Here is a 14,295-nt window from a genome sequence, read left to right on the forward strand (position 1 = left end):
CTGTGTGTGTGTGTGTGTTCTGTTTTGTTTTTAGATTATGCCATAAACACAGAGCATATTTAATCACTGCAATTGGAGAAACATACATTTTTTGTTATTGGCAATTATAACAATGACTGCCTGACATACTATGCATGTTTCTTTTGATTTAATTGAGTTGGTATATTTAGCTTTCTATGTGTTTGCAAACATAAGCCTGTCGAGGAACTTAATCAGCATTTAAGTTCAAATAAACATTATAGCTACTAACTGTGATATGATTAGTGTCACACAAAATAACCACTTAGGTCCAGTGGTGCCTTTGAGAGTACATAGGAACCTGCCCTGTTTTGTATTGGGTAGACCTCAAGTCTTATGGAACCTGCAGTGATTCTAGTCTTTGTTGTTTGCTGGTTTTGGGAAGGCAACACCCTTTTGTGCTCAAGGATTACTCCAGACTCTGCTCTTAGGTGTCATACTGGAAGTTATTCAGAGGAATAATGTGGGATGCTGGAGACTGAAACTGGTTGAACTATGTGTAAGATAAGTGCTCTACACACGGTTCTATCTTTTGCCTGAAGTCATTTTGTGTACTCATTGGACTGAATAATAAACCTTATATAAACTGATCAGGAATGTGTAAAATTCATAAAATGTAAAATTAGTTTTTAATTACAAGCCAACCCCAAACTCTCTTTGGATATTAATATATATGTAAAATATATATATATATAATATATATGCATATGCTGTTTCCTGGGCTTCCTTACACCATATACACCATTAAAAATCCCCTTTCCTACCATGGACAGTGCCACGATTATTTTTGTATAATCATTGCTTATTTGTTTCCAAGTCAGTATTATGTACAAATTATGTTTTCTAATCATTATTGCCTTCCACTACAGATAGAAAAAAAAGTATTGGCTAAAAGATAATCTCTGATTCCTTTTAGCCAAAGGAATGGTTATTCCAGTTACCAATCTATTTTTCTTGGATTTTTACTTTGGGGTGATAGCCTGGTACAACTGGGGGCTACACATAGCTTGGTGTTTGGTGGTCACTCCTCTGGAATATTCAGCACGAGAGATGGAACACAAGCTTCCCACATGCAAATATGTGGTCCAGTCTATTAGGTTATTTATATCTCTGTCAGTAATCACTAGGCTAAAATCTATTGATAAAAGAAAGAAAGAAAACATACTAGGGCATTGGGAAAAGGTTTTAATAGAGAAGCCTTGAAAGTGAAGCAGTGAAAGGTTTTGAATGGCTCTCACTTAAGTGGCTGCTTTATTTGGAAAAGCCAGCTGGCTAATTGTGATTGTTGTTACTTGGTTTTGTTTGCTTGAATTTTAGGGCATTGAGTCTGGCTTCAGTTTTATTTGCTTATAGAAGTTATCTCATCATCAGGCTACTCCAGCCTAGTATTCTCCTTCTTCAACTACTTTAGCCACATAAATAAAAAATCTAGATGTAGCATTATTTTCATTGTGTTCATGGCATTACACAATGATATTTTATATGGATATGGAGCATTTTATATTTCTCAAATAGCTTTACCATTTACAGCTGACTTTTATGTGACTATTTTAAAGCAGACAGGAGTTCAGAAAGTATGATTTTCTAGTGAATAATGGAGTCTGTGACTCAAAGTGAGAAATACGTATTCCTTTTCTTCTCTGTTCCTTGTGATTTGCAATACTAATAAGTAATTGAATATGAGTTTAAATATTCATTGTATGAAACAAAAATCCATGTAGGATTTGGAAAATATACATTGTCATCAGATAATCATCAGGAATAGGGAAAGGAAATGAATATAAATAAGTGATATGACTATATAGTCACTTATAATCATACTAAGGAATTTTGGTGACACATGGTGACAAGTGGCTTCTTGTATAAGATATCTGTGCATATTTTCCCTTGGCTTTCCATATTATGCCCATTATACCACTAGATGTGATTCCTAAGTGCAGGGCCAAGAGTAAGCCATGGCACCACTAGGTATGGCCCCCAATCCAAAACAAAAGAATAAACGCTTATAATCACCTACAATTCATTCTCAAATATTCAAAACTGAAGCACACATCATTCTGCTTGATTAAATATTTGGATGTTTTATGCATTTCAGTTATTATAAGTTTTATGACATACATAGAAGTGCATTATATTTTCCATTTGCCTCAAATGCTGAGGTGTTTTTCGCTTGATTTTGAGATAGACAATTGCAAAGTTGTTCATCATTGAGTTTCAGTCACGCAATGAGCAACACCCTTCACCAGTGCATATTTCCTGCCATCAATTTCCTCAAAACCCCCCCCACCCCGAACACTACCATCTTCCCCTTTCTCTCTCCCCTGTCCTCTCCCCTGTCTACCTCTGTGGAACACATTTTTCTTCTTTCTTTTTCTCTCTTCCTGTTTTTCTTTCATTTCTCTTCCCATCTCAAAATTAATGTTTATATGGAAAATATTCCCATTGTTAGCCAATTAGTCTGCAAGCTGTTAAGATGGATAGCATGTATGAGTTTAAAATACAACAATGTGTTCTATATATACATGCAGCCAAAGATATATAATACTTAGAAGTTTCTCAGAAATTTCACAGAAGAATTCTCTCTCTATGTGAAATCAAGAAAACTCGTCATTCGAAGTCAAAAGAGGTTTATACAGTTCACTAAGAATTAACTTTAAGATAGCTAAACGTGAAAAACCTTTCTATTTTTTAAAGTCCTAAAAGTCATGAAAGAGGGAAAACAATGGTTTGAATAACAAAACAAAAAATAAGGGGTTGGATACATAGATTATGGGTACAGAACATGCTTTGCACACAGTCTACACAAATTTGATCCCCAGAACTCCATATAGTTCCTCAAGCCCACAGCTCTGTATGTCCCCCAATAAAACAAAATATGTCAAATAAAAAAATGTGCTGACAACCCACCTTCCTTACTCAGCTCATAGTAACAGAAGCATCAACATATTCTTTTTCTCTTTATTGTCATGTCATGTCATGTCATGTCTGGGTTACTTGTATCTGGGATGCTCCAAAGCAATTGAGTACACACTCAATGAGGTACCAATTAAACCATTGTAATAGACAAGTGATACATTGGTTTAACTATCCAATTAAGTCCAGATACAGGGCTAAATTCAGATTGAAAGTTAATTCCAAATAACTTTCATATCATGCCCTATTATGTATTAGCATATCTTTCATTTTGGTTTTGGATGACATTTGGCAATGCTCCTGACCAAGTGCTCATTGATCACTATGTGTGGATTCAGAAGACCATAAGGCTTGGTCTGTGCAAACAAGTGTGAGTACTGTCTCTTTGCTCATTAATTAGCACCTTGGGGCCAGAGCGATAGCACAGTGGTAAGGCATTTGCCTTGCATGCATCTGATCTAGAACAGACGTAGGTTCCATCTGCAGCATCCCATATAGTCCCCTGAGCCAGTGGTGATTTCTGAGAGTAGAGCCAGGAGTAACCCCTGAGGCCTGCTGGGTGTGAACCAAAAACAAACCTAGAAAAACATAATTAGCTTCTTAAACTGTAGATTTGTGCTATTCAAGTCACTTTGGGGATTTGCTCAGAGATTTATCATGTTATGCTGCTTTTTCTAAAACTGACATTGGTTTTCCAATTTATTTAGGAGCTCTTGCCATCAGTTTTGCAATGTAGTGCTCTTCCACGTGCTGATGTTATCAAAGTAAGCAACACTGCTTTCTAGTTTTCTGCACATGCCCAAGACTTGGGCTTAAAAAAATGAGATAGAGGCACTGGAGAGATAGCATGGGTATAGGTAATGAATACCTCTACATAGCCATAGTGTTAACTCTAAGACTTAGAAATGGACACTAGCCTTATTGTTTTCTCCTTAATTTAGCTTGCAGTGTTTTATTCTACCTATTATCTGTTTCTATCAATATCTGCTCTCCTTCCAGTTCTTTTTTCCAAGTTTGCAACTGCAAGGGATTAGTCTCCGACATTATGTACGGTTGTTTATGCTGTCTAAGTCTATTTCTAAAAATCTTTCCTCAGGGAAGTTTTGATTAGAGATAAACTAATAGATACACTATTTAACTTCATTTCCAATCATCTTTGCTTGGCTCTGTTCTAAAAAATACATATATATGTGTTTTTAGTATTCATTTTAAAGCTTTGGGGGTAGGCCTATTACTATCCCTTGTTATTGATGTTGAAATTGAAACAAAATAGTAAAACAACCAGTCTGGTAAATGAATAAATAAACATTAGAGCACAGACTGAAACTAAACCATCCTGCCTCTGAGCCCATAGGCTTTATCTACCTGCTCTGTCTAGATTGCTTCTCTCATGTTTTCTCTGGTTGCAGGATGGTAAATGAGCCCAAGGGAAAAGTAAGGTGGAAAACAAATGTAAAAAATGTGAATTTAAGAAAGGCCTTTTTTATATACATAATAAAGATGTGATTGCAATTACTGCCTTTTAACCTTATTTTACCAAGTACCTAAGCAACCTCTCTCATTAATCAAGGATCTACTTCTTTCTTGTCTTTATTTGGCAGTAACTGTAAGAAATCCCTTATAGAGTGAATCTGTTTCTCCAAATTCCAAACATTTATAATAAGAACTTAATGGTGGGCCCGGAGAGATAGCACAGAGGCGTTTGCCTTGCAAGCAGCCGATCCAGGACCAAAGGTTGTTGGTTCGAATCCCAGTGTCCCATATGGTCCCCTATGCCTTCCAGGAGCTATTTCTGAGCAGACAGCCAGGAGTCACCCTGAGCACCACCAGGTGTGGCTCAAAAACCAAAAAAAAAAACAAAACAAAACAAAACAACAAAAAAGAACTTAATGGTAGCAAATTTAACAGATGTAATCAGAACACTTTCTTGATGCAAAGACTTGTTTTTGTTTTTGTTTTTTTTTGATTTTTAGGTCACACCTGGCAGCGCTCAGGGGTTACTCCTGGCTCTATGCTCAGAAATCACTCCTGGTAGGCTCAGGGGTTCAATTGGATGCCAGGATTCAAACCACGGTTCTTCTGCATTCAAAGCAAACGCCCTACCTCCATGCTATCTCTCCAGATATTTTAATAATACTACATAGAATATAAAGATAAATCAAGCCTTTGATCCTCTCAGGTTAATTGAGTTACGATGACAACACCTTTCCAAAACATAAATTTCTATCAAAATAATCATGTTTAGAATATTTTCTATATATATTCTTATATTTATTTACATATGTAATATGTATATATATATATATCTATAAACATGTCCTTATCCTATCTACTGTATGAAGTATCATTAACCAATACTCCAGCTTCTATGCTCTAAAATCTATCCTTCTCTTGGTGAAGAAGCTATAGTTTTTTGTAGCCAATGACTCAGTGGGGTTATAATAGTTAAGCCTGACTGAGGGAACATTAGGACTTCACAGTCACATATCTTTTCCCAAGGCCGCTTCATCTGTCTTGCTGGATTTTCTCACAAAGGCCTTCCAAGCTGAGATTTCCTCTGTTCTTCTAGCTTCTCTCTCTTCATCTTGCAGTTAGGCCTATCTCACAGAGAGAAGGTATTTCCAGTCCCCTTTGAGCTATTTCCTTATTTTCCTTGACAGACATTTTCCATTACAAATTCTCAGCAAGTCCAAGCTTTTGTATCATCTGCTTCTCAAAGGTCACAAACTTTCACATTTGTTGCTGGGTCTTCAGCGGTACAAATTTAAGGTAGTTCAGGCACAGGTTAATCAGTAAACATGACTCCTTAGGTAGAAAAATGTTTGAAAAGAAAACTAAGAGGGGTTGGGAAGATAGCATGTAGGTAGGGAATTTTCCTTGCATGCAGAAAGATGGTGGTTTGCATCTCGACATACCATATGGTCCCCCGAGCCTGCCAGAAGTGATTTCTAAGCACAGAGCTGCCAGGAGTGACCCAAAAACCAAAAAAAAAAAAAAAAAGATAAGGAAACTGAAGTTTGGTGCTCTGGATCTCTGGGACTAATTGAATAACCATAAAAATTTGGCTCAGTGAAATCAAATTGCTAATGAGTCATCCAAAGAAAATGCTTGGTTAATTTATTTTTTCACAAGATCTTTTAAACGTGTTCAATAATCCATTAGGAGAGAGCACAATGAATTTTGACCCAAAAGTCAAAACTCAATCTGCTGTCTCTTTTTGTAAATAAAGTTTTATTGAACAGTTACTCACATTCATTTACATATAATATTTGGCCACTATTTCCAAATAATGGCTGTGTTAAATAACTGTACTAAGTACCACATGCCTCCAGATAAATAAATAAGATATGTATTATATGACTCTTTATTTAAAAAACAGTAGGCAACTGGACCTGAGAGATAGCATGGGGATAAGACATTTACCTTCCATGCAGAAGGGTGGTGCTTTGAATCCCGGCATTGAGCCTGTCAGGAGCGATTTCTGAGCATAGAGCCAGGAGTAACCCCTGAGCGCTGCTGGGTGTGAGCCAAAAACGGAAAACAAAATGAAACGAAACAAAACAAAACAAAACAAAAGAATTAAGCAACCAAACAATAGGATTTATTTATTTATTTTTATTTTTATTTTTGGTTTTTGGGCCACACCCGTTTGACGCTCAGGGGTTACTCCTGGCTATGGCTCAGAAATCACCCCTGGCTTGGGGGGACCATATGGGACACCGGGGGAATCGAACCGCGGTCCATCCGCTTGCAAGGCAGACACCTAACCTGTAGCGCCACCTTCCCGGCCCCCAAACAATAGGATTTAAACAATGTCATCCATATAGTGTTAAGTTGTTTTGACAAATGGATTTAAACCCTTAGAACAGCTGAATGTGGTCACACACACACACACACACACACACACACACACACACACACACACACAGATACACAGAATTTTTCTTGTAAAAGATATTTTTGAAGAATTGGAACACATATTTTGCTATACTTTCTCATTACTTAATTGATATGATACAATTCATAATTTTTATGGTTATTGTTTTGTTTTTGTTTTGGGGTCACACCCAGCAGCACTCAGGGCATACTCCTGGCTCTGTACTAAGAAACCACTCCTAGCAGGCTTCAGGGACCCTACGGGATGCCAGGGATCTAACCTTGCTCAACTGTGTGCAAGGCAAATTGTTCTATCCACTGTACAATCACTCCGACTACATTTATAATGTTCTTTTGTTTTTTATTATTATTGTTGTTGTTGTTATTGTTATTATTATTATTATTTGGTTTTTGGGTCATACCAGCAACGCTCAGGAATCACTCCTGGCAGGAGGCTTGGGGAACCATATGGGATGCCAGGATTCGAACCACTGACCTTCTGCATGCAAGGCAAATGCCTTACCTTCATGCTATCTCTCCGGCCCTTGTGTTTTGTTTTATTTTGGGGCCACACCCTGTGATGCTCAGAATTTACTCTTGGTTCTGCGCTCCGAAATTGCTCCTGGCTTGGGGGACCATATGGACGCCGGGGGGTGGTTCATCCTAGGTTAGCATGTGCAAGGCAAACGCCCTACAGCTTGCACTACAGTTCTGGCCCCTTATAATGTATTTTTTAATTTATTTTTTATCCCCCCCCCGTGGTTTTTAAAATTAGGAATCAATGATAAAGTTTCAGTTAGGTGAGTTGAGCATTGTGATGGAGTGTTCTGAAGAATTACTGATCACCTCTTATTTGTCTTACCTGTAGACTCAAATTCAAGCTTCTTGATACACTACCAGTGATTCTGTTTAACTTGGTTAGGACAGAAACCTCAACATGTCTCAGTGATCTTTATCCCCTTATATACTAACAGATAACCTATAGAATAATACTTGGTAACATGTACTATCATTCACCAAAAAGTTTTTTTTGTTGTGCTTTATTTTTTGGGTTGTTTTTATTTTTGTTTGGTTTTGTTTTGTTTTGGGACAACATATAACTAGGCTTAAGACTTACGCCTGGCTCTGTTCTCAGGAATTGCACCTGGCAGACTTGGAGACCATATTGTGGTACTAGGAATCAAGCCCAAGTCAATGCCATGCAAAGAATGTGTCCTACCCACTCTACCAACTTTCTGTCCCCTTCCCCAATTATTTATTTGATAGTGAAAATTTCGGGGTTCTCTAACTCATTTCTTCTATCTGTATTTCTCATTTGTATGTCAAAATCTAATTGCCAAGCATTCTACCTTAGCTTATAGTTTTTATTTGAAAACTTAAAGTATAATTATACAGAGTTGACATTATTTATTTTAAAATTAAGAATCAGTGTCAGAAATTTTGTTTCATGGTCTTTCTATATTATGCTTAAATCTATACCTTTGTTTTAGTGCTATATTATTAGTAATGAATTTAATACAATTTTAGTTGTTAATTAAATGAGCAGTTGAAGAAAAATGAGGACATAGTTCAAAGTAAGTAATGAGAACTGGCTGAAATCCTTTAGGCCACTTTTTTTGAGAAACTATTTTTTAATATTTTTATTTATTTAAACATCTTGATTACAAATATGATTGTGATTAGGTTTCAGTCATGTAAAGAACACCCCCCATCTCCAGTGTAACATTCCCACCACCAATGTCCTAAATCTCCCTTCATCCCATTTTTATTTCTAAATTTTGTTGATTTTAAAAGGATTTTTTTTATTTTTAATAGCATCTTTATTCAAGCACTGTGATTACAAAAGGAAAAGTTTTGATAGTTTAAAAACTTCAAACCAAGTTATGATTTGAAATCAATTTATGATTTCTTTATTCTGTGGAATATTCTAGAGCTTTTGAGCTTTGAAATTGTTTGGGGGGCTAGTTTCACATAGCATCATTCTCATTTTTATTTTTCTCTGCTCTCTTTTTCTTCTTGCTTTCTCAGTGATGTGCTTTGGAATGTGTTTTGGTGAAAGAAACAAATGCTTTTTGTCATTTTAATGGAACACATAGATTATTTCTAACCAGCAAGTTCCATATAGACACAAGGCAAGAAAGTGGTCAATTTATCATAGTTTCCTGTATAATTCTTTTCAGTTGCCCACTTTTGAACTTTAGGCCCATTTTAATACATCACTGGAGAGAGCTGAAATAAAGCAGCAACTGGGTCAAAGTAAGGGGAAAAGACGGAATTGGCATTTGTGCTCAAAACTGACCTGAGATGACCCCACTTAGCCTAACTCAGAAGACTTAGCCTGAACTTCTGAGATTTGTTCCTTGCCCCCTTTCAGATACTGCCTTAGATTTAGGCTATCATAACTGAAACATAGCTCGGTAATCATGTGATCCTCTTACTCTCTCTTGAACCAACCATTACTTAACTTGAAAAGCAATTCACTGTGCATTATCCAGCATTTCTTCCAATCAGTATCCTAAGCACACTGGGGTAGCACCCGCTTCTGAACAGGAAAGCTTGGGTGGGTTCCAGATGGAGCAGCCCTGTCTATCTACTGCTGGCATTCCTTTAGTCCAGAAAGTCAGCAAATAGTGAAGGTTCAAGATGTTTTCTAATAGTCAGGAGTACATAAAGAAATCCAACATGAGAACTTCAGGGTGGTGATGTGGGGGACTCTTTGCAGAGTCTCTTTGAGCAAGGAGAACCCAGCCATCACCTGAGGAAGAGTAAACATTCCAGCCAGAGAAAACTAAGTTCAAAGCACAAAGCTGGAAATGAATTTGGCATGTTGGGGTAGAAGAAAGAAAGACCTTAATTGTTGAAGCCTATTAAGTCTAGAGGACATGTCAGAAAGAAAGGTCTGAAAAATAAGCAGAGCCCTGATGATACAAGGAATTTGTCCTTGAAGCTAAAGATTTTGAGATTCTATTTGTGAAAGGAAGTCATTAACTCATTAACATAAGAACTGATGTGATTAATTTTATGTTTTAAAGAGATCATTCTGATTGGTATGTGAAAAGTAGACTAGAGGCAGAGTAAAATAGGGAAAAATTTGGAGATTTAACAGTTTCCTGATTGAGATATGGATAGCTTTACTTATAATTCGAAAATGCTCTATTTATGTTCCTAGTAGATTTGGAGAAAAATTTATTTTTGAGATTTTTAAAATAAAAAAATAATACTTGAGAATATCAGAAAGCAAAGCTAAAGTCCAATAATAACAAAGACATCTTGTATTTTATATATATTGTCTTTGAGTGAGACAATATGCTGTTTATTCAACCAACATTAGCATTTTAATGTTCAATAAATTACAAAAAATAACATTTAATGAATAATCTTTGTCAAGTACTGTGCAAAATATTAACAAATCATCAGTGTCTGATCCCCTCATTTATTAATTTATATTTTTCTTCCACTTAATAAAAAGCAAAAATATTTTCCAGATGAAACAGTGTGTACTAGTTGTGAGTTCTATTTTGTGGTTCTCTGATCTTTGCATTCTTTACTAGTTTTCCTCTGACTGCTTATCTTTCTACCTTAATGTCACAGATCCTCTTACTACCTTTTCCTCAAATAAAATACTTTAAAATAGGAACGTGCTTTATTTTTTTTTAAACTCCATGAATATGCTATTTGGTCATTAATAGTAATGTGTAGACTGGTTCTCAATTTTAATTCATAAACACTCAATGCTTATGACAAATGAATCGTAGCAACTTAACACTTTAAAACATGCCCCCATCTGCCATTTCACCCTTTTCTCCTTGGCCTCAACACTTTGGGGCTGGGCATAGACAAAAGTGGGTGAGATCAAGTCCAGCACAACTGAAGGATATATATGGGGTTAGAGATTATCTTTATTTCATGTGATGGTGTGCTTGCATTTAAACATTTCTTTGTTTTCCACTGCTTTTATTTACATAAATGATCCTGTACAATATTATATAATTTCTATGAGGTTTTCATTTTGGCTTTTGTTTTAGTACTTTCTTTAATAGTGTCACTACAGCATTTAAATTTTTTTTTTTTTACCACATCTGGCTGTGCTCAGGGCTTACTCTTGGCCCTGCTCAGGGATCATCCCCCGGCAGTGTTGGCTATCAAACCTGGTCATTTTAGTTCAATCTACTTTGTCCTTATCTCATGCTCTAGTATTTTCTCTCTAGCCCCCAGAAATCAACTCAACTCACTCCAATCTCTGTCTTATTACTCTGTAAATATATCCCTCTTCCTGCATTCTTCAATAGCTTAACTCTGATTCTGAGTCTATCATCATTATTTAGAAAAGGAGTTTTTTTCCAAACACAGGACCTATCCCTGAGTTTAAATATCTGCTACAGAAAAAAGAGGAAAGAGGCCCAATATAACTGGTAAGGTCCTTGTCTTGTATACCAAACCTGTTTTGTTTTTGTTTGTTTTTTGTTTTGTTTTGTTTTGGTTTGGTTTGGTTTTCGGCCACACCTGGTGATGCTCTGAGGTTACTTCTGGCTATGTGCTCAGGCTTGGGGAAACATATGGGATGCAGGGGATTGAATCAAGCAAGGCCCATCCTGGGTCAGCTGAACGCCTTACCGATGCACCACTTCTCTGGCTCCCAAAGCTGGGTTTAATCCCTGGCACCCCATATAGCTCCTGGAGCTCACCAGGAATAAACACTGAGCACTTCTGGGTTTGTTCCCCAAAAATCAAAACAAAAATGCAGAAAAGGAGGAAATGTTCTCTTAGCATAATTTATAGAGCAAAATCTTTTAGATTGATATAACTTTCTAGAATTTCTCATCATCGCTATGAGTCTAGTGATTCAAAAAGAGTTGAAGATTCACATTTTCTAGAAAAAATTTTCTAGAAAGCTTTTCTAGGAGAAAATGTGTGTGTGTGTGTGTGTGTGTGTGTGAGAGAGAGAGAGAGAGAGAGAGAGAGAGAGAGAGAGAGATACAAGTACAACAATTATCTAGTTTGACTGCTATTCCATATAAGATCCTATCTACTTTCCAACTCAGTAAACCTCAGGTTTAACTCTCTTTTTCTTTTCCGTTTTTTATTTTGAATAGAACATTTAAAATTAGAAAAGTATAGAGATCTGGGCCCGGAGAGATAGCACAGCGGTGTTTGCCTTGCAAGCAGCAGATCCAGGACCAAAGGTGGTTGGTTCGAATCCCGGTGTCCCATATGGTCCCCCTTGCCTGCCAGGAGCTATTTCTGAGCAGACAGCCAGGAGTAACCCCTGAGCATCGCCGGGTGTGACCCAAAAACCAAAAAAAAAAAAAAAAGGAAAAAGAAAAGTATAGAGATCTAAGGCATCTAGGACAGGACATTTTCTCAGCATTCAGTATGTGCAATCGAAGCAAAAAAATTTAGCAATTGAATTTTCTTATATAACTGCAAATTCAGTCTTAAACTAAAAAAATATAAGAATTTAGACCATTTGATGAGTAATTTTAGAAGAAATGTTTTCCCAAGAGATACAAAAATTTAAATTAAAAATATCTTATTCTTAGTGATTAAAGTTTGAAATGCTTTCATGTTTTATCTTAAGGTACTAAATCAAACTTCTCGTCTTGAAATACAACTTCTGGAGAATTCATTATCAACATATAAGCTAGAGAAGCAACTTCTTCAACAGACTAATGAAATCCTAAAGATTCATGAAAAAAACAGGTGAGGATTGTTGTGTTCCAAAAAATATATTTTTATGTATTTGTTATTACTACTTCTCTGGCAACTCTTAAGTATGTGTTAGTTTAAAAAAATAGAAAACTAAATTAAATTTTAATATAAAAAGAAATGTGAACTTATGAGGACTATATTACAAGTATGTCAATAATAAAGTAGTAGTTTCTTATTTCCCTCTTTAAATATTTGGATTTTTTTAGCATTTGGCACAAATTTCTCTAATGTTCAGTTTTTCAGATCTATGTGAATTTTATAAAAATGATTTGATTTTACAGCTAAACATTGTGACTAAATATTTTGATAAATGTGTAGAATAAACATTTATGAATAAATTTATAGGACATAACAACAAAGAAAAATAGAGCCTCCCTATTCTATAAAATAGGAAGTCAGTAGCTTGAATTTTTTTAATAACTTTCCTTAAATGTGTGCAAAACAAGATTTTTTTAATTTAGGGATCATGCACCAGAGATAAACAAAATTCACATATTTTATCAGAAAATTGTTTGCTGTAAAATTGATTCAAGAGATTTTTATTTTTCTTCTTAAGTATCTTAGACTATCTTTACCTATGTTTTATAAACGGAATTATGACAGAAGAATGAAATGAGACTCGAAGACCTTAAAAGCTAAAATGAACTTGCGTACTACATTTTATGCTTTCTTGTTCTTGTTAAGTATTTTTTCTTACAATTTACTAAACCAGTGTGTATGTTTGGGAGGTATGTTTATTAAAGGAAAAGAGAAACTAACAAAAATGGTCCTTCAATGCAAGGAGTGGGGCTTGAAAGGGAGTACCCTAAACCTATTTTCTTACATTATTCAATTTTTCTACAGTATTTCCTCATTAGATTATTTTTCTATTACTAATATGATGGACAATTCAAAACATGACTTCAATATAAACAAGTTTGTTGCTCAATAGCAGCATTTTCTTCTAAGTATTTTATTGCTTTGAAGAAGTCTTACTTCTTGTGCACTTTGAGCCCCTGTGTTGCTAGAATTGAATCAGTACCATTGTGTTGGTTGGATCTAGAGGTTTTTGGTTCTAAATCAAGAAGGTACCTAAGAGGACTGCTGGTTCCTTTACTTGACAGATAACAAGCAGACTATGCAATTGAGTAGCCCATGCCCGGTAGCAAAGCTCGCTGGTTATAGAACTGGGATATAGAATTCATTCCTGGTCCTGCTTTCCTCACTGTAGCAGAATGTCTCTTGATATCATCATCCATTTAAGATTTTCCAACTCCAACTTTATGTTGAAAGTAAACATAATCACAGCAACTGCAATTAAACATTTATGTAAAGAAAATACTCTTTACTATTGGTTTATAGAATCTGAAAGGTGCCAGCCCTATGACTTCCATCTCTACTCTAAAAGGTTTGACTTGACTTATTTGTATTATCATGGGCTAAAATGTATAACTGTAACTAAATTGGGTAGGAATTAACACAGACTGGTGAGTGATTAAATGTTTGTAGTTTAAAATACTCCTGAAAAAAATTTTTTCTACAGTACTTTCACTATAACCCAGCCACATACCTGTAACATGTATACCTAAACTATATTTGATTTAGGGTTCTACAGACTATTATTGTGATTAAAAAATTTTTTTCACTGAGATGAACCCTCATCTATTGTCACATTGAGTCAAAAGCTATTTGAAGGCTATTTCCAGTAAATATTTCCAATAAATAGTATTTATTGGAAATTATTTCCAGCAAATATTTCCAATAAAGCACTGACAATTTAAACTGATATCATTTAAATAA

General features: G+C 35.6%; 1 protein-coding gene across 1 annotated transcript in view; it reads left to right on the forward strand.

Moving 5' to 3' along the window:
• Positions 1–14,295, forward strand: part of ANGPT1 (angiopoietin 1) — a 272,220-nt gene that overhangs the window by 172,240 nt on the left and 85,685 nt on the right. Inside the window, exon 3 of the mRNA XM_049773961.1 lies at positions 12,386–12,507. Coding sequence (XP_049629918.1) covers positions 12,386–12,507 — 122 coding nt within the window. The remainder of the gene's footprint in view (positions 1–12,385; positions 12,508–14,295) is intronic.

Source organism: Suncus etruscus, chromosome 5 (assembly GCF_024139225.1).
Source record: "Suncus etruscus isolate mSunEtr1 chromosome 5, mSunEtr1.pri.cur, whole genome shotgun sequence".
Taxonomy (NCBI): Eukaryota; Metazoa; Chordata; class Mammalia; order Eulipotyphla; family Soricidae; genus Suncus; species Suncus etruscus.